This window comes from Cucurbita maxima, unplaced genomic scaffold (assembly GCF_002738345.1).
Source record: "Cucurbita maxima cultivar Rimu unplaced genomic scaffold, Cmax_1.0 Cma_Scf00009, whole genome shotgun sequence".
NCBI classification, from domain to species: domain Eukaryota; kingdom Viridiplantae; phylum Streptophyta; class Magnoliopsida; order Cucurbitales; family Cucurbitaceae; genus Cucurbita; species Cucurbita maxima.
The window spans coordinates 3,427,909-3,445,455 of record NW_019272025.1 but is presented as its reverse complement, the minus strand read 5'-3'; the positions used below and the strand labels follow the sequence as shown (position 1 = coordinate 3,445,455).

Here is a 17,547-nt window from a genome sequence, read left to right as displayed (position 1 = left end):
TTTATAAACAAAAAATACTCTCTCCATTGGAATGAGGCCTTTTGGGAAGCCAAAACAAAGCCATGAGAGCTTACACTCAAAGTGGACAATATCATACCATTGTGGAGAGTCGTATTCTTCTAACATTGTATTAGAGTCATGCCCTAAACTTAGTCGTGCCAATAGATTGGTAAATCCTTAAATGTTGAACAAAAGACTCCAAAAGAAAAGGAGTCGAGCCTTCTCAAAGGCAATAAAAAATGACTAAGACTCCAAAGGAGTCGAACATCGATTAAGGGGAGGCGCACTTTGTTCGAGGGGAGGTGTTGGATGATGAAAGTTCCACATCGACTAATTTAGGGAATGATCATGGGTTTATAAACAAAAAATACTCTCTCAATTGGAAATGAAGCCTTTTGGAGAAACCCAAAACAAAGCCATGAGAGCAAAGTAGACAATATCATACCATTGGGGAGAGTCGTGTTCTTCTAACAAACACCACCCTATAGTTCCATATATTATCTATTGTCCCTATCTCTCTTCTCACTAAGATCTCCTGGTTTACAGAAATGCTGTTCGGGCGCTGAAGCTGAAATTGAAATGCCAACAGAATCGCAGAAATCAACCTCTGAGGTCCATGATGACGCATAGCAGGAAGCTAGCTCCAGCTCTTAGGTATTGTTTCCCTATCCAAAGATTTCATACTCCGAAGCATGTATGCTATAGCACCAAACAATGTACATCAGCACATCCTCTTCAAGTGATTCAAATACCATAGATGTTGATTTTATCATTACGGCCAGCTGATATTTGGTTTTCTACATCGTCTGCCAAGATTTGCAGGACTCCACCGTCCCTTGGAGGTAACAGAATTCCTTATTTTCTTAAATAAAAGTTACATGGTTATTTGGACGAGAGCTAGCAAGTAGAAAGGGAGTCGGGAGTATGCTAGAACTCACATAACTTTTTAACAATTTTAGAACAAATTTTTAGTAATTTCTTTCGGTACATATGTTATTCTACGTATGGATATTTCGGAAGATTGGAGTAAGTTGAATTAGGAACAAAGAAATTAAGAAATATATGTATTTGAAGCAAATTTCTGTAAAAGATGATGTGGTGCTGTATTAAAACTCAGAAATATTTTTTTATTATCCGAGAAAATTTTCATTTACAATCATTTACAAAATTAAATAAATTACAAAAAAAAATAGTAAGAGCACTGATCAAAGTTAATTATCATACAAGATATTATTTATAACCGGTAGTTTTGTTGGTTGGTTAATTGGTTACACATTCTATTGATACCTATAATAAATTGTAATGAAAGTTAATTATATATAAAATACTAGCCTAGAATCAAAAGTCATGATAAAAATGCTAAACCTGAGTGAGCTGGAGGTGAGTGGGAGTGGGGGAGTGAAAGGAAGGAGGATTAGATTAAACTCTAAATTTAAAATAAGGGATGAAATTGATTTCATCTTCAAAGCTAAATTAGAAAATCAAATGAAGTTAACAAACCAAACACCAAATATAACTACAGAAATTCTCGACTCTAAAAGCCACCGAAATTTGACACAATAATCAGAGGAAGTAGTCAGCTTTTGTCGTGGGGAATGGGGTGCAGACGTAATCAAAGGATAACAGGATCCATTGGAGGATCAAGGGTGGAACACGGGAGAGGATGGGCTCATTATGCCTAATGGATAGGAAAAAGAATTGAAGAAGATGGCGGCGCTTTCGCCGGAAGAGAATTGAAGAAGAATTTTTGTTATTTTACGAAGAATCAGAGTGGATAAAGATTTAAAATATTTTACTCTATGTGCAGAACTTAGCAGCTGTTTCTATATTTGCAAATAGGAGAAACATTTTAGCTACATATTATAATGCCGCTAGTGAACTTCTGAATCTTGTAATAGGACAAAAAGGTCCGATCTTTACCATTTTCTGAAGTAGACTTCTACTTTTGTACTCGCAACCGCTTAAATGTTTGTAAAAGTTAAACAGCGATTTAAACTAAATTAAACCACCGATTTTGTTCTTTGCCAGAAGGGAGTAACTTAAAGAAGCTGAGAAGGTGGACCTGGCTAAGGAAGAGCAATGGATTTGAAGAAGCCATGATTAAAAGCTCGCCAAAAACAAGAGAAATCATAAGAAGGGTTTGGAGGTGAGCATTCTGTGGTGTCGGACTGTCGATTCACTTGTTTCTAGTCACCATTCACTTGTACAATCAACTCGTGTTTTTAAAGAAATTTATGAAACCCATTTTCCTTATCGAACCAGAAATTGATTGGTGTAGTCAATTCATTCTTACCCAGTTGGAAACGATGCGAATGGTCCTCCCACTGTCTCTACGCGATTCTGTAAGTCGTGATTCTTATTTCTCTGAATGACTCTAAGGTTCCGTTTCAATGTCGAATTTGTAATCCTATGTAATATATTGTTTCAGGTCAATTCAGTGACTGAAGTGTGGTTCAATGGCTCTCGAGGAAAAAAAACTTTACGGTTCAGCGATTCTCCGCTTTGACAAGGAAGTCAGTAAGGGGAGAGAAATTTTGGGTCAGCACGCTATGAACTTGCAGTTGTTTAGTCTTTTCCGTAACAGTTGTGGTTTGGTGAACATTGTCGGAGAACTGCTCGTAGTTGTAAGCATCGATCAACAGTGATTGATGGGTTCATCGGCGCAACCAGCACCATGTTGTTGAACAGCTTTTGGGCGTCAAATCGGATGCGTGCATTAATTGGCAACATGGTCTCGTTTTGGCTAAGAATCCTCTCCGAGTAAAGGCATTCTTTAGCTCTGCTCATCGTATAAAGATACGATGACATGTTTCTTTTACTGTCAATGGGACTCGAATAATTCCCTCTGATAACACGGTCCAATCCTCCATGACTTGTTCTTCTTGCCTTCCTTTGTACTTATTCCTGACCTACATCTTTTATCTGTTCACAGTTTACTATTGACGCTTTTATGTTCATTAGGAGCTCTATACAATAATTGTTAGTAGAAAATTCTGTACTGAAACTTTTAGTTAGAATGCTTGTTCTTCTCTGTGCTGTGTTCTTGAGCTCCCTCTCTTCATTTAAAGTTTTCCTGGTTATCACCAAAAGCTCGTCTCCAGCTCGTGACAGCTTGAATCACTAAGTTTTGAGTCTTCCGGTAGATTAAGATTGTTAACTCATGGAGAGCCTATTAGTTCTTACATTGATTAGTTCGATATGGGTATTTCTTGCTGGTTCTGCATGTTGCCAAAGGCCCGCGGTTGTGAATATTGGTGCAGTTTTCACTTTTGATTCCATTATAGGAAGAGCGGCGAAGGTGGCAATGGAAGCTGCAGTTTCGGATGTGAATGCAGATCCTTCCATTCTCAATGGAACAAGGCTAAATTTGATCATGGCAGATACACATTGCAATGTTCTCTTGGGTTCAATTCGAGGTACATCTCTGTACACATATTGCATTCATAGTATGTAAGAAATTTTGTAAATGGCTCTGTTAGTGTTATCCCAACATCATGTCTTTGATTGTTATTAGGATGAAATTGCTTGATCATAATATTACATTGCCTCATCTCCAAGAAGTTCTTATGATTGAGACTTGAAAATGTCTTATTTGTGTAGATAGTAATATTCAGTTCTTTTAAGTATTTCTTAGCCATCATATTCTTAAAGTTACTTTCATTCAAATGTGGTCGCAATTCATTCATGTACCCCTCTTTTACTCGGGGCTTGCATTGTAATGGTCAAAGCCCACTGTTAGCTGATGTTGTCCTCTTTGGGATTTCCCTTTTGGGCTTCCCCTCAAGGTTTTTAAAATGCGTTTCCTCCACACCCTTATAAAGAATGCTTTGTTCTCTTCCCCAACCGACGTGGGATCTCACAATCGCTTCCTTTCTGGACCCAATGTCTTTGCTGGCACTCATTCCCTTCTCCAATTGATGTGGGACCCTCCAATCCACCCCTTTTGGGGCCTAGTGTCCTTGCAGGCACATTGCCTTGTGTCCACTCCCCTTCGGGGCTTAGTCTCCTCGTTGACACATCGCTCGGTGTCTAGCTCTGATACCATTCGTAATGGCCCAAGCCCACCACTAGTAGATACTGTTCTCTTTGAGTTTTCTCTTTCTGGCTTCCCCTTAAGGTTTTTAAAACGTGTCTGCTAGGGAGTGATTTCTTTGAGTTTTCTCTTTCTGGCTTCCCCTTAAGGTTTTTAAAACGTGTCTGCTAGGGAGTGATTTCCATACACTTATAGAGAATGTTTTGTTCTCTTCCCCAACCTATGTGAGATCTCACAATCCACCCCCCTTCAGGCCCAGTGCTTTGCTGACACTCGTTCCCTTCTCCAATCGATGTGGGACCCTCCAATCCACCCTCCTTTGTGGCCCAGTGTCCTTACTGGCACACCACCTTGTAGCCACCTCCCTTCGGGGCTCAGTCTCCTGTGTCTACTCTGATACCATTTGTAATGGCCCAAGCCCACCACTAGCAGATATTGTCTTCTTTGGGCTTTCTCTCTCGTGATTCCCCACAAGGTTTCTAAAACGTGTCTACTAGGGAGAGGTTTCTACACTCTTATAAAGATTGCTTTGTTCTCCTCCCCAACCAATGTGGGATCTCACATACATCATATGTGAATGAGAAAATTAAACTCCTTCATTCTTGATGCTGTCTGCTATTTTGAATATATGGCACTAAAGTTTAATATTGTACTTTTCATTCTCTATTGAAGTGTCTTGATGTCTACGTGATTTATGTCACACTTTCTGACTTCTGCCCCTTGTGCAACAGCTTTCCAGGTTCTTGAGAAAGACGTAGTAGCCATAGTTGGGCCTCAATCTTCAGTTGTAGCTCATATGGTTCTACAGATTGCTAATCATCTCCAAGTGCCACTTATATCATACGCTGCCACTGATCCAACTTTATCTGCCCTCCAATTCCCCTTTTTCCTACGGACTACTCAGAGTGATGCCTATCAAATGACTGCTATGGCAGAATTAATTGACTTTTATGAGTGGAAGGAAGTGATCATTATCTTTGTGGATGATGATTATGGTAGAAATGGAATGTCCACTTTAACTGATGAACTTGACAAGAAGATGTTTAAAGTTTCTTACAAACTACCCTTACCTTCTCAGTTGAATCTCAGTGAAATCACAGACATTCTCAATAAATCCAAGTTGCTCGGTCCTCGAGTCTATGTTGTTCATGTTAATCCTGATCCTAGATTAAGCATCTTCAAAATAGCCCATCAACTTGATATGATGACAAGTGATTATGTGTGGCTGGCAACAGATTGGCTTTCTTCTACCTTAGATTCTATTCTGCCCGCACACCAAACCTCTCTAAACATCCTTCAAGGAGTGGTTGTACTTCGTCAATATACGCCTGAATCCAGCCAAAAAACAACATTATGGTCTCGTTTAAGGAAGATGCTGCCAGAAGACTCGAGAAATTCTTCGATGAATGTCCATGCTCTTAGTGCCTACGATACCATTCAAGTAGTTGCACGTGCGATTGGTAAGTTTCTAAATGGAGGCAGGAGCCTTACCTTCTCATTAAAGAACAAGTTTCATGATTTAAATACATCTAGAATGCCGTGGGGGAAGCTCAAAATATTTGATGATGGTGCTCTTCTTTTGAGCACATTGTTGCAGGCAAACTTTACTGGTTTAAGTGGTCGGATTGAGTTTAATTCAGATCGAAACTGTTGGATCGGTATGGCAACCCTAGAGGGGGGGTGAATAGGGTTTTAACGATAAAAGTGTTTAAACTTGATTAATTTTTCTAATGATAAAACTTTTTACAAATAAGTAGAAGATGATAATTACTAAAACAAAATAATTCAAGTCAAAACAATAATCAAGTAGAACATGCAATAAACATAATAATAATCTTGAAATTAAATAGGAAAGAGTTAGAGAAAATGACACCGTAGTTTTATAGTGGTTCGGTCAAACTCGACCTACTCCACTCCCCAAGCGCCTCTTGGGAATTTGAATAAAGAACTTTTCCGACTCTTTCCACGGATCAGAGCCAAACCGGTACACCGCTCTTTTTACGAGTTCAAGAGCAAACTCAATCCTTTCAACGACGCAGGATCAAACCGATACAAGTATTTGAGTTTGATAATAACACACCACAACTCTCTCAAAGAGTAGATTTACAATTTGGGATACTGACAACTATTTCCTCACAATATAATAATAATCCCTCTCAAGAATAAGATGAAAAGAAATAAACTTGTAAGCTTGGAGAGAGCAATAAACAATGGAGACTTTGAACAAATGAGGATTGAAGAATGTATGTAAGTTGTGTATTTTAAAAATGTGGGGAAGATGAGTTTATATAGAGGAGAAAAGTGGCAAAATGTAGGATTGAATATTGACCATTGGATTGTGTTAGGAATAATGGAAGGTGGAGATTAAAAGTAATTAAGTAAGAAAATTTTCTAAATTCATTTATTTCAAAATTTTAATATAATAGTAATATAATATAATAATAATAAAAAGTTATGTGAGTAACGGTAAAATGTAATTCAAAATTTATTATAAATATAATAATATAATAATAATAAAAATGATGTGAGTAACTACCAAAATTTTAAAATATAATAATATAATAATATAATATAGTAATAATAAAATTCGATGTGAGTAACGGTTATATTCAAATTTATATTTGTAAAAATAATTTTATTTAGAAATGTAATAATAAGAAAAACTCCACCATGTGTTACTCTTCCAATATTATAAATGTCATACTTTGATATATTTTGATTTGTCCATCATTTTGATTTTGTTGCCACATCATCACGTCGGGTATGTTGTCTCGACTCTAATTTCTTCGTTTTAGCTCTGATTTGAGTAATTGAAAAGTTGTTGTAATCGTTATTCCCGACCTTATACTGTGGACAGTTCAAAAAACTGAAAATAGTTAATAATTAAAAGTAGGTTTGTTATCATCAAAACATCAATAATTAATTCATTGAAATTAATTAATGTGAGATCAAGGGCCAATAAGCCAACAATCTCCCCCTTTTTGATGATGACAAATCATTTAAAGAAAAATTCATAAAAACCAATAATACAACATCCATGTAATAATATCACTACATACTAATATATTATCATAAATTTCACTCAAGAGCATATTCTCCCTTATATTAATGCCTCAAGAAATTATGAAACACCAAGTAAATGATTCATAAATTATAAAATAACAAATTTAGAACATATTTTTCTTAATTTTCTCCCCCTTTGTAATCATCAAAATGAACAATTGAAAGAGAATGCATTTAATAATGACATAATGACTCCCCCTAAAAACATGCATTCAAAAATTATAAAATTCAAGATATATCACAACGAATAATACCAAGCTCAAGCCTATTTTTGCAAAAAATTTCTTCATTCAATGGCTTGGTGAAAATATCGGCCAGTTGATTATTAGAGTTTACAAAATCAAGAATAATATGTCCATTTTGCACATGCTCTCTAATAAAATGATGTCTAATGTCAATATGTTTAGTTCTAGAATGATGAATAGGATTTTTAGTTAAATTAATAGCACTTGTATTATCACAAAATATAGGCACACTATGAAACTTTAATCCAAAATCACAAAGAGTTTGTTTCATCCAAAGAATTTGAGCACAGCAACTAGCAACCGCAATATATTCCGCTTCGGTAGTAGATAAGGCAACCGAATTTTGCTTTTTACTAAACCAAGAAACTAAGGAACTACCAAGAAATTGACAAGTTCCACTAGTACTTTTACGATCAAGTAAGCTTCCGGCAAAATCTGCATCAGAATATCCTACCAATTTAAATTCAACATTTCTAGGATACCACAATCCTAGATCAATAGTTCCAAGCAAATATTTAAATATTCTCTTAACGGCATGTAAATGAGATTCCTTAGGACAAGATTGAAATCTAGCACAAAGACATACACTAAACATAATATCGGGTCTACTAGCGGTCAAGTAAAGTAAAGATCCAATCATACCTCGATAAGCTTTAATATCCACACTTTTACCTTTTTCATCCTTGTCAAGCTTAGTGGATGTGCTCATGGGAGTTCTTGCAATCTTACCTCCATTGAACTTGAATCTTTTGAGCAAATCTTTAGTGTATTTCTCTTGATTGATGAAGATACCATTCTTGAGTTGTTTGATTTGAAGTCCAAGAAAGAAACTGAGTTCTCCCATCATACTCATCTCAAACTCACTATGCATACATTTAGAAAATTCTTCACATAAAGAAGGATTAGTAGAACCAAATATGATATCATCCACATATATTTGCACTAATAGCATATCGTTTTCTTTAATCTTAATAAAGAGTGTAGTGTCGAGTTTGCCCATTTTAAAATCATTCCCAATAAGAAAATTACTAAGTCTATCATACCAAGCTCTTGGAGCTTGTTTTAAGCCATAAAGAGCCTTTTTCAACTTATAGACATGATGAGGAAATTCTACATTTTCAAATCCGGGAGGTTGTTCTACATAAACTTCCTCCATAATATAACCATTCAAAAATGCACTTTTCACATCCATTTGATATAATACAAAATTTTTGTAAGAAGCAAAAGCAAGTAACATTCTAATAGCTTCTAATCTAGCAACGGGTGCAAAAGTTTCTTCATAATCTATGCCTTCCTCTTGACAATAACCTTGAGCTACAAGCCTAGCTTTATTTCTAATGATATTCCCATTTTCATCCATTTTATTTCTAAAAACCCATTTGGTTCCAATAATAGAAGTATTAGATGGCCTATGGACTAATTCCCAAACTTTGTTCCTTTCAAATTGATTTAGCTCTTCTTGCATGGCTAAAATCCAAAACTCATCATTTTCGGCATCCTTAAGACTTTTTGGTTCAATTTGAGAAACAAAAGCAAGATTATTAAATAAATTAATAGAAGAGCGAGTTTTCACACCTTGTTCGAGATCACCAAGAATCAAGTCCTTGGGATGAGACAAGGCATACCTCCATTCTTTTGGCATTGATGAAGAACCTTCTTCCTTTAAGCTCATCTCTTCTTTACTCGTAACAATTTCTTTGCCGTTGTCACTAACGAGTAAATCTCCAAAATTTCTTTCTAAATCATCACTACAAATAGACTCATTAGAAATATTATTGCAAGATTCATCAAATACCACATGCATAGATTCTTCAATAACTAAAGTTCTCTTATTGAAAATTCTATAAGCTTTACTAGTAGATGAATAGCCAAGAAAAATACCAATATCCGTTTTTTGAATCAAACTTTCCAAGCTTTTCTTTGTTGTTCAAAATAAAACATTTACAACCAAAAACTTTGAAATACCCAACATTTGGAATTTTGTTATGCCAGAGTTCATAAGGAGTTTTATTTAATGAAGGTCTAATTAAAACTCTATTTAAAATATAACAAGCGGTATTAACGGCTTCCGCCCAAAAATATTTAGGTAAATCATACTCATTTAACATTGATCTAGCAAATTCTTGTAAAGTACGATTTTTCCTTTCAACCACACCGTTTTGTTGAGGAGTCCTTGGAGAGGAGAAGTCATGAGAAAAACCATTATCTTCACAAAATTTTTCAAAGGCAACACTGTTAAATTCTCCCCCATGGTCACTCCTAATTTTAGTAATTAAAAACCCTTTTTCATTTTGAACTCTTTTTACAAAACTAGCAAATCTTTTCAAAACATCATTCTTATGTTTTATCATCAAAACCCAAGTAAATCTTGAAAAATCATCCACTATCACAAAAGCATAATAATTTCCTCCATAACTAGCTATTTTAGAAGGGCCAAATAAGTCTATATGGAGTAGTTGAAGAGGTCTAGTAGTAGAAATCATATTTTTAGATTTGAAAGAAGACTTAGTTTGCTTACCCATTTGACAAGCGTCACAAATTTTATCTTTTTCAAATTTAAGTTGAGGGAGACCTCTCACTAATGAATTTTTTGAAATATTTGAAATCAAGTACATACTAGCATGTCCTAGTCTTCTATGCCATAGCCAAGAGTTATCAAGCAAAACCGAAAGACATTTATCATTTGTAGGACAATCATTCAAATCAATAGTATACACATTATCGTCTCTATTTCCTACAAACAAAACTTTTCTATCACTAGCATTTTCAATTATGCAATTATTCTTATCAAATACAACTCTAAAACCTTTATCACATAATTGACTAATGCTAAGTAAGTCATGCTTTAAACCATCAACTAACAATACATTTTTAATGAGAGTACAAGAGTCATTACCTATAGTACCCTTACCAATTATTTTACCCTTCTTGTTATCACCAAAGGTTACTAAGCCACCATCCTTCTTGGAAAGATTGACAAACTTGGATGGATTACCCGTCATGTGTCTTGAGCAACCACTATCCAAGTACCACTTATTTTTCTTGGAGGCTTTCAAACAAACCTAAAAACAAAGATATTCAAAATTGACCTTTTGGTACCCATACTTGTTTGGGTCCTAGAAAGTTAGTATTCACAAATTTAGGAATCCATTTCATATTTGCATTCATATTAAAGACATTGTATTTAGATAAGTAACAAGAATAATCTTTATGTCCAAACTTACCACACGAGAAACAAACGACATTATGCAAGAATTTATTTCTTGGACTAAATTTGTGTATTCTATTTTTATTCAAAAAATTATTTTCTAAAACATTGTTAAACTTTGTATTTTGAGAAACTTTTCTTCCTAAATGAATATTTTGAGAATTTTTCAATTTAAAGCACTTAGGTCTAATATGACCTTCAACACCACAATAATGACATATAGGCACAAATCTAGATTTATCATACTTAGATACAAATTTACATGTGTTAGATTTAGGCAAGATAGGGGATGCTTTAACAAAGATTGTTTTAGAACTTGAAGGTGTAGAACATTCATCAATATAGCCTAATCCTCTTTTATCACCATATGACTTACCTCCTTCAAGTATTTTATCTAATTTTTGAGCACCTATTGTTAACATTTTAATAGATTCCTTAGCCCTACCAAGTTCTTGCAAATTATTTGATTCATTCTCTTTGAGCAATTTAATTAATTTATCTTTTTCACCACAATCATGCTCAAGAGTCTTGACTTTATCAATTAATGCATTTTTCTCATCACAATCAAATACATGCTTTTCACAAGGTACATCAATTTTAACAATATTATGATCCTTCTCCTTCAAGCAAGAAATTTCATTTAGCAAAGACTTATTTTCAATAATTGAAGTCTTATATTTCTTTTTAAGCACAACATACTTTGAACTAAGTTTTTCTAAATCAATTGTCATCTCATCAACAAGTTTAAATAATTCATGATAAGAAAGAGATTCAAGAGTTACCTCATCTTCTTGTTCATCTTCTTGTTCATCCTCTTTGTCACTATGAGCCATGAAGCAAAAATTTGCAACTTCTTCATCACTTCCACTTGCACTTTCATCACTATCATCCCAAGTAGCCTTCATTGCTTTCTTCTTGGATTTCTTAGATGATTTGAGGAGAGGACAATCCGTTCTTATATGACCCGGCTTTTTACATTCATAACATATTACCTCATCGTTTTTGCTCTTTTCACCTTTTGACTCTTTTTGATTTGTGAAATGTTTTTTTAATTGTTTCTTCCTTTTAATAAAATTTTTATACTTACGTGTGAAGTAGGCGACATCATCTTCATCAAGGACGTCCTCATCTTCAGAGTCAACTTTGATGGATTTTAGGGCTATACTTTTCTTCTTTTTGGATTCTTCTTCCATGTGCCCGTTCATGGTAATCTCATGTGTCATGAGAGAACCAATGAGTTCATCCAAAGGAAGCTTTGTGAGATCCTTTGCTTCTTGAATCGCCGTCACTTTTGCCTCCCAACTTTTAGGCAGAGACCTAAGAATTTTTCTTACATTTTCGGAGGTAGAATATACTTTTCCAAGATTTTTCAAAGCATTTAAAATATTAGTAAATCTAGTAAACATATCACCAATAGGTTCATTTTCCTCCATTTTAAATAGTTCATAATTATGAACTAACATGCTAATTTTTGTTTCTTTAACTTGATTGGTTCCCTCATGAGTTACTTCAAGAGTTTTCCAAATTTCATATGCCGAAGAACACATACATACTCTATTAAATTCATCATTACTTAAGGCACAATACAGACAATTGATAGCACTAGCATTCAAAGAACATTTTTTCATATCATGCTCATCAAATTCATTTTCTAATTTAGGCACCTCAATATTATTAACAATTTTTATTGGAATGTAAGGACCATTACTAACATTTAACCACAATTGATAATCAACGGATTGCAAATAAATTTTCATCCTAGCTTTCCAACATGTATAATTTGTTCCATCAAAATAAGGTGGCCTAGAAGTTGATTGTCCTTCACTAAAACCATTTTTAACACGTAGGTTTGCCATAAGCTCGAACAATAAAGTTTAGATAAAAAATCTATAGGAGCAACCTGCTCTGATACCAATTGTTGGATCGGTATGGCAACCCTAGAGGGGGGGTGAATAGGGTTTTAACGATAAAAGTGTTTAAACTTGATTAATTTTTCTAATGATAAAACTTTTTACAAATAAGTAGAAGATGATAATTACTAAAACAAAATAATTCAAGTCAAAACAATAATCAAGTAGAACATGCAATAAACATAATAATAATCTTGAAATTAAATAGGAAAGAGTTAGAGAAAATGACACCGTAGTTTTATAGTGGTTCGGTCAAACTCGACCTACTCCACTCCCCAAGCGCCTCTTGGGAATTTGAATAAAGAACTTTTCCGACTCTTTCCACGGATCAGAGCCAAACCGGTACACCGCTCTTTTTACGAGTTCAAGAGCAAACTCAATCCTTTCAACGACGCAGGATCAAACCGATACAAGTATTTGAGTTTGATAATAACACACCACAACTCTCTCAAAGAGTAGATTTACAATTTGGGATACTGACAACTATTTCCTCACAATATAATAATAATCCCTCTCAAGAATAAGATGAAAAGAAATAAACTTGTAAGCTTGGAGAGAGCAATAAACAATGGAGACTTTGAACAAATGAGGATTGAAGAATGTATGTAAGTTGTGTATTTTAAAAATGTGGGGAAGATGAGTTTATATAGAGGAGAAAAGTGGCAAAATGTAGGATTGAATATTGACCATTGGATTGTGTTAGGAATAATGGAAGGTGGAGATTAAAAGTAATTAAGTAAGAAAATTTTCTAAATTCATTTATTTCAAAATTTTAATATAATAGTAATATAATATAATAATAATAAAAAGTTATGTGAGTAACGGTAAAATGTAATTCAAAATTTATTATAAATATAATAATATAATAATAATAAAAATGATGTGAGTAACTACCAAAATTTTAAAATATAATAATATAATAATATAATATAGTAATAATAAAATTCGATGTGAGTAACGGTTATATTCAAATTTATATTTGTAAAAATAATTTTATTTAGAAATGTAATAATAAGAAAAACTCCACCATGTGTTACTCTTCCAATATTATAAATGTCATACTTTGATATATTTTGATTTGTCCATCATTTTGATTTTGTTGCCACATCATCACGTCGGGTATGTTGTCTCGACTCTAATTTCTTCGTTTTAGCTCTGATTTGAGTAATTGAAAAGTTGTTGTAATCGTTATTCCCGACCTTATACTGTGGACAGTTCAAAAAACTGAAAATAGTTAATAATTAAAAGTAGGTTTGTTATCATCAAAACATCAATAATTAATTCATTGAAATTAATTAATGTGAGATCAAGGGCCAATAAGCCAACAGAAACATTGTCAGTAGAGGCTATGAGGTGATCAATATTGATCGGACGGGATTGCGTCGAGTTGGTTATTGGTCCAATGGCACAGGCTTTACTATCCAATCCCCAGAAGCGCTGAAACAGAAACGAATTACTTATACCCACCTGAACCAGACTCTTGGCAATGTTACCTGGCCTGGTGGAAAGACAGAAAGACCGCGTGGATGGGTGATTGCAGACAATGAAAGACCATTAATAATTGGAGTGCCACGCAGAGTAAGTTTCATTGAATTTGTTTCAGCAGTCAATGGAAGCCACAAAAACATTCAAGGATACTGTATCGATCTGTTCAATGAAGCAAGAAAGCTGGTTCCCTACGATGTTCCTTACAGATTTATACCTTTTGGAAATGGCTACTCCAATCCTAGCTATGATGATCTTGTGAAGAACATTGCAAATGGTGTAAGTAAAACATTATATTATCTACTTTTCTGATGTCTGAGTGCCTAAAGAGCAAAAATCCAATCTGGGATTGTGGTTTAGATTTGCAAACAGACTAAAAAGAAAGTATTGTAGGAAAAACAAGTGTATTGTTATTTTCTGTATGCAGATGTAACCTACTTATGGACTCGGGGTGTTTCTGTAAAATCCTACATTGGTTGGGGAGGAAAACGAAACATTCTTTATAAGAGTGTGGAAACCTCTCCCTAGCAGAGATATTTTAAAAACTTAAGGGGAAGCTCGGAAAGGAAAGCTCAAAGAGGCTAATATTTGCTAGTGGTGGACTTGGGCTGTTACAAATAGTATCAGAGCTAGACACTGGGCGGTGTGCTAGTGAGGATGCTGGCTCCCAAGGGAGGTGAATTGTGAGATCCCACGTCGGTTGGAAAGGAGAACGAAATATTCCTTATAAGGGTGTGGAAACCTCTTCCTAGTAGATGCGTTTTAAAACCTTGAGGGAAAACCCAAAGAAGACATTACATTTATTTTTTATCGGACAAAAACCTATCACAAAGCTGTTACTTTCTCATTTCTTTTGTGTCAGATATTTGATGCAGCTGTTGGAGATATTGCAATTGTAACCAATCGCACAAAGGTCGTGGATTTTTCTCAGCCTTTTGCTTCTACTGGTCTTGTTATTGTGGCTCCAATAACAAATTCAAAGTCGAATGCTTGGGTGTTCCTCAAACCATTTACAGTCGAGATGTGGTGTGTTACGTCGGCCTCCTTCTTCATGATTGGAGCAGTCATATGGCTTCTCGAGCACCGAGTAAATGATGATTTCCGTGGTCCACCAAAGAGGCAGCTAGTGACAGTTATTCTGTAAGTTCTCTCAGTGTCTAAGACAGTTGCTTATAGATCAATAAGATATTCTCTTGCAGTAACGGATGCAGAATAATGTCTGAAATATTTCCATCTTGCAGGTTCAGCTTCTCAACATTGTTCAAAACAAATCGTAAGATATTTCTTTTTTACATCTGATTCTTTCATACTCTATGTTTGAGAAAATTTCTGAGTTCACAACTCAAATTACAGAGGAAGTTACAATAAGTCCACTTGGACGTATGGTAATGGTGATGTGGCTTTTCTTATTGATGGTTATCACGTCAAGCTACACAGCCAGTCTCACTTCAATCCTTACAGTACAGCAGCTTTCATCTCCCATTAAAGGACTTGAGGACTTGATTACTAAGGAACAGCCAATTGGGTACCAGGTAGGATCGTTCGCGTTTAGCTATCTAACCGAGAGTCTTTACCTTCCACAATCAAGGCTCGTACCCCTAGGTTCTCCAGAAGAATATGAATCAGCATTGCTTAAGGGGCCATTCAAGAAAGGAGGGGTGGCGGCCATTGTCGATGAACTTCCATATATGGAACTATTCTTATCAGGGAGGAACGATTTCGGAATTATCGGACAACCGTTCACCAAGAGTGGATGGGGATTTGTGAGTAGCCTTCTTTCACTTGAGCTATGGTAATCTTAAACTCTTTTCATGGAACTGTTGCACTTCGTTAATGCTATGCTTTGAACCAGGCTTTTCAGAGAGGATCTCCACTTGCGGTAGACATTTCAACTGCAATTCTAAAGCTTTCTGAGAATGGAAAGCTTCAGAAGATCCATGAGAAGTGGTTCTGCAAGATGGGTTGTCCTGGAGAGAGGAGAAGGAAATCTGAGCCTAACCAACTTCACTTGGTTAGCTTCTGGGGTCTATATCTGCTGTGCGGTGCCTTCTCACTCGTGTGTCTTTTTATATTTTTGTTTCGCATAGTTCGACAATTCGCTCGCTACATACGACAACAGAAGGAATCGTCTCATGCAGAATTGGTGTCATCAAATTCAAACTCGAACTGGACTCAGGTTGTATACAAGTTTATCGACTTTGTTGATGAGAAGGAAGAAGCCATCAAGAGACTTTTTTCGAAAGCATGATACTCAGAATCAGGCTAAATGATAGCTCGCTCTTTGATGTGGTTTGAAAATGCTTGAAGGTAAACCCCTGATAGCTCTTTGTGGTGTTCCATTGCTGCAAAGTGACCCATAATTTAGTGTTCATGTTAATAAGACTGCAACATTATGATTCTAATTACTCCCATATTTGGATGGTCAAATTATGTATGATGAGACAAGTATGATATTTATTATTGCTACAAGTGATTCTGTATGTATTTTTTTTTTTTTTTTGATAAAGTGGAGCTGGGGATTTTCATCGCTCCGCTGTTATATGATATGGATGTGAAATTTAAGACCTAATATTAGTTTTGATGGTGTTAGGAATCACGAATCTCTAAGATGGTATGATATTGTCCACCTTGAACATAAGTTTTTATGACATTGCTTTTGGTTTTCCGAAAAAGCCTTGTACTCATGGGTTTTGTATTTCTTACTTGTAAACCTACGATCTTCTCCTTAATTAGCCGATGTGGGACTACTCTCCTAACAATCCTCAACAAACCGATCTGTCTAAATCAAATCATAAAACAATTGAGTTAGGATCATAACATCATGCAACACAGTCTAATGATTTCTCTCTGTGGGTTGTAAGTGTAACTTTGTAGCTCAGAGTTTGGTATCCACACCTAAGTAAACGAGGGGTCCATCAATGAATTAAGGCCACATTATGAGTGAAGGAAGGGTTCATGACGACCACATGATCTTGAAAGTGATTGTTAAGAAAAACTAAATAGGAAGTTATTACTCCTACTAATAATATGCAACAGCTCAACCGAAGACATTGTAGTTTGGTAGTTTAGGACTCATGGAGAAAAGTTCTATATTTCACTAAGAATCTCCCATCGATTTATTATTATTTTTTTCACGTTGAACATGAGAAAAATTATAAAATGTCTATTTTAATCTTTAAACTTTTATTTTTAAATTCATTTTTGTCGTTACTATGTTAATTTTTTTACCTTAAATTCGCCTTACATAATATTCATGTCTAATTTAGTTGACTTGAAATCATACTCGTCTAATGTACTCATACACATCTTTAAATATATATATCATTAATTTGTTGAAATTAAAAATAAAAGTACAGATCATAATAGTTATTGTTTGAATTTTCAATATCTAAAATATTAAAGTAGACTTTTAATAAAAATGGATATTTTGAAAGTTCGTACACTAAAATTAAATATACTTAAAAAAAAAAAATCAAATTTTAACATATTAATCTCTTAAAGAAAAACTTAAATCCTCATTAATAAAAGGGCTAGATTTTCCGACAACAAAGAATTTGAATTTAATTTACACAATATTTTGGGTAGGCTTACATGTATTGCCTA

General features: G+C 34.8%; 1 protein-coding gene and 1 long non-coding RNA gene across 6 annotated transcripts; one reads left to right on the top strand and one right to left on the bottom strand.

The window, feature by feature from the left end:
* Window positions 1-508: 508 nt before the first annotated feature.
* Window positions 509-16,474, top strand: LOC111484060 (glutamate receptor 3.7-like). Of its 5 annotated transcripts, XM_023130480.1 has the most exons (10): window positions 509-654; window positions 2,029-2,146; window positions 2,298-2,342; window positions 2,429-3,416; window positions 4,765-5,676; window positions 13,787-14,223; window positions 14,807-15,084; window positions 15,186-15,217; window positions 15,298-15,707; window positions 15,797-16,474. In XM_023130480.1, the coding sequence occupies exons 4-10, from the start codon at window positions 3,161-3,163 to the stop codon at window positions 16,190-16,192; spliced, it is 2,721 nt and encodes a 906-aa protein (XP_022986248.1). In that variant the 5' UTR covers window positions 509-654; window positions 2,029-2,146; window positions 2,298-2,342; window positions 2,429-3,160; the 3' UTR covers window positions 16,193-16,474. The 5 variants fall into 5 exon arrangements, with proteins under 5 accessions (XP_022986248.1, XP_022986249.1, XP_022986247.1 ...); XM_023130481.1 differs by lacking the exon at window positions 509-654 and having other exon boundaries at window positions 1,998-2,146; window positions 2,263-2,342; XM_023130479.1 differs by lacking the exon at window positions 509-654 and having other exon boundaries at window positions 1,999-2,146.
* On the bottom strand, window positions 4,153-12,473 carry LOC111484168. The gene is made up of 3 exons (XR_002718456.1): window positions 12,462-12,473; window positions 6,160-6,165; window positions 4,153-4,243 (listed from the first exon to the last, which is right to left on the bottom strand). It is a non-coding gene; the product is annotated as an uncharacterized LOC111484168 (long non-coding RNA).
* Window positions 16,475-17,547: the final 1,073 nt, after the last annotated feature.

Bases quoted from the DNA above. Each gene is read 5' to 3' on its own strand.
- LOC111484060 (XM_023130480.1), top strand. From the start codon at position 3,161: ATGGAGAGCCTATTAGTTCTTACATTGATTAGTTCGATATGGGTATTT. The intron at 14,224-14,806 runs GTAAGTAAAACA...CTTTTGTGTCAG, and splicing joins TGAAGAACATTGCAAATGGT to ATATTTGATGCAGCTGTTGG. The intron at 15,085-15,185 runs GTAAGTTCTCTC...TCCATCTTGCAG, and splicing joins CAGCTAGTGACAGTTATTCT to GTTCAGCTTCTCAACATTGT.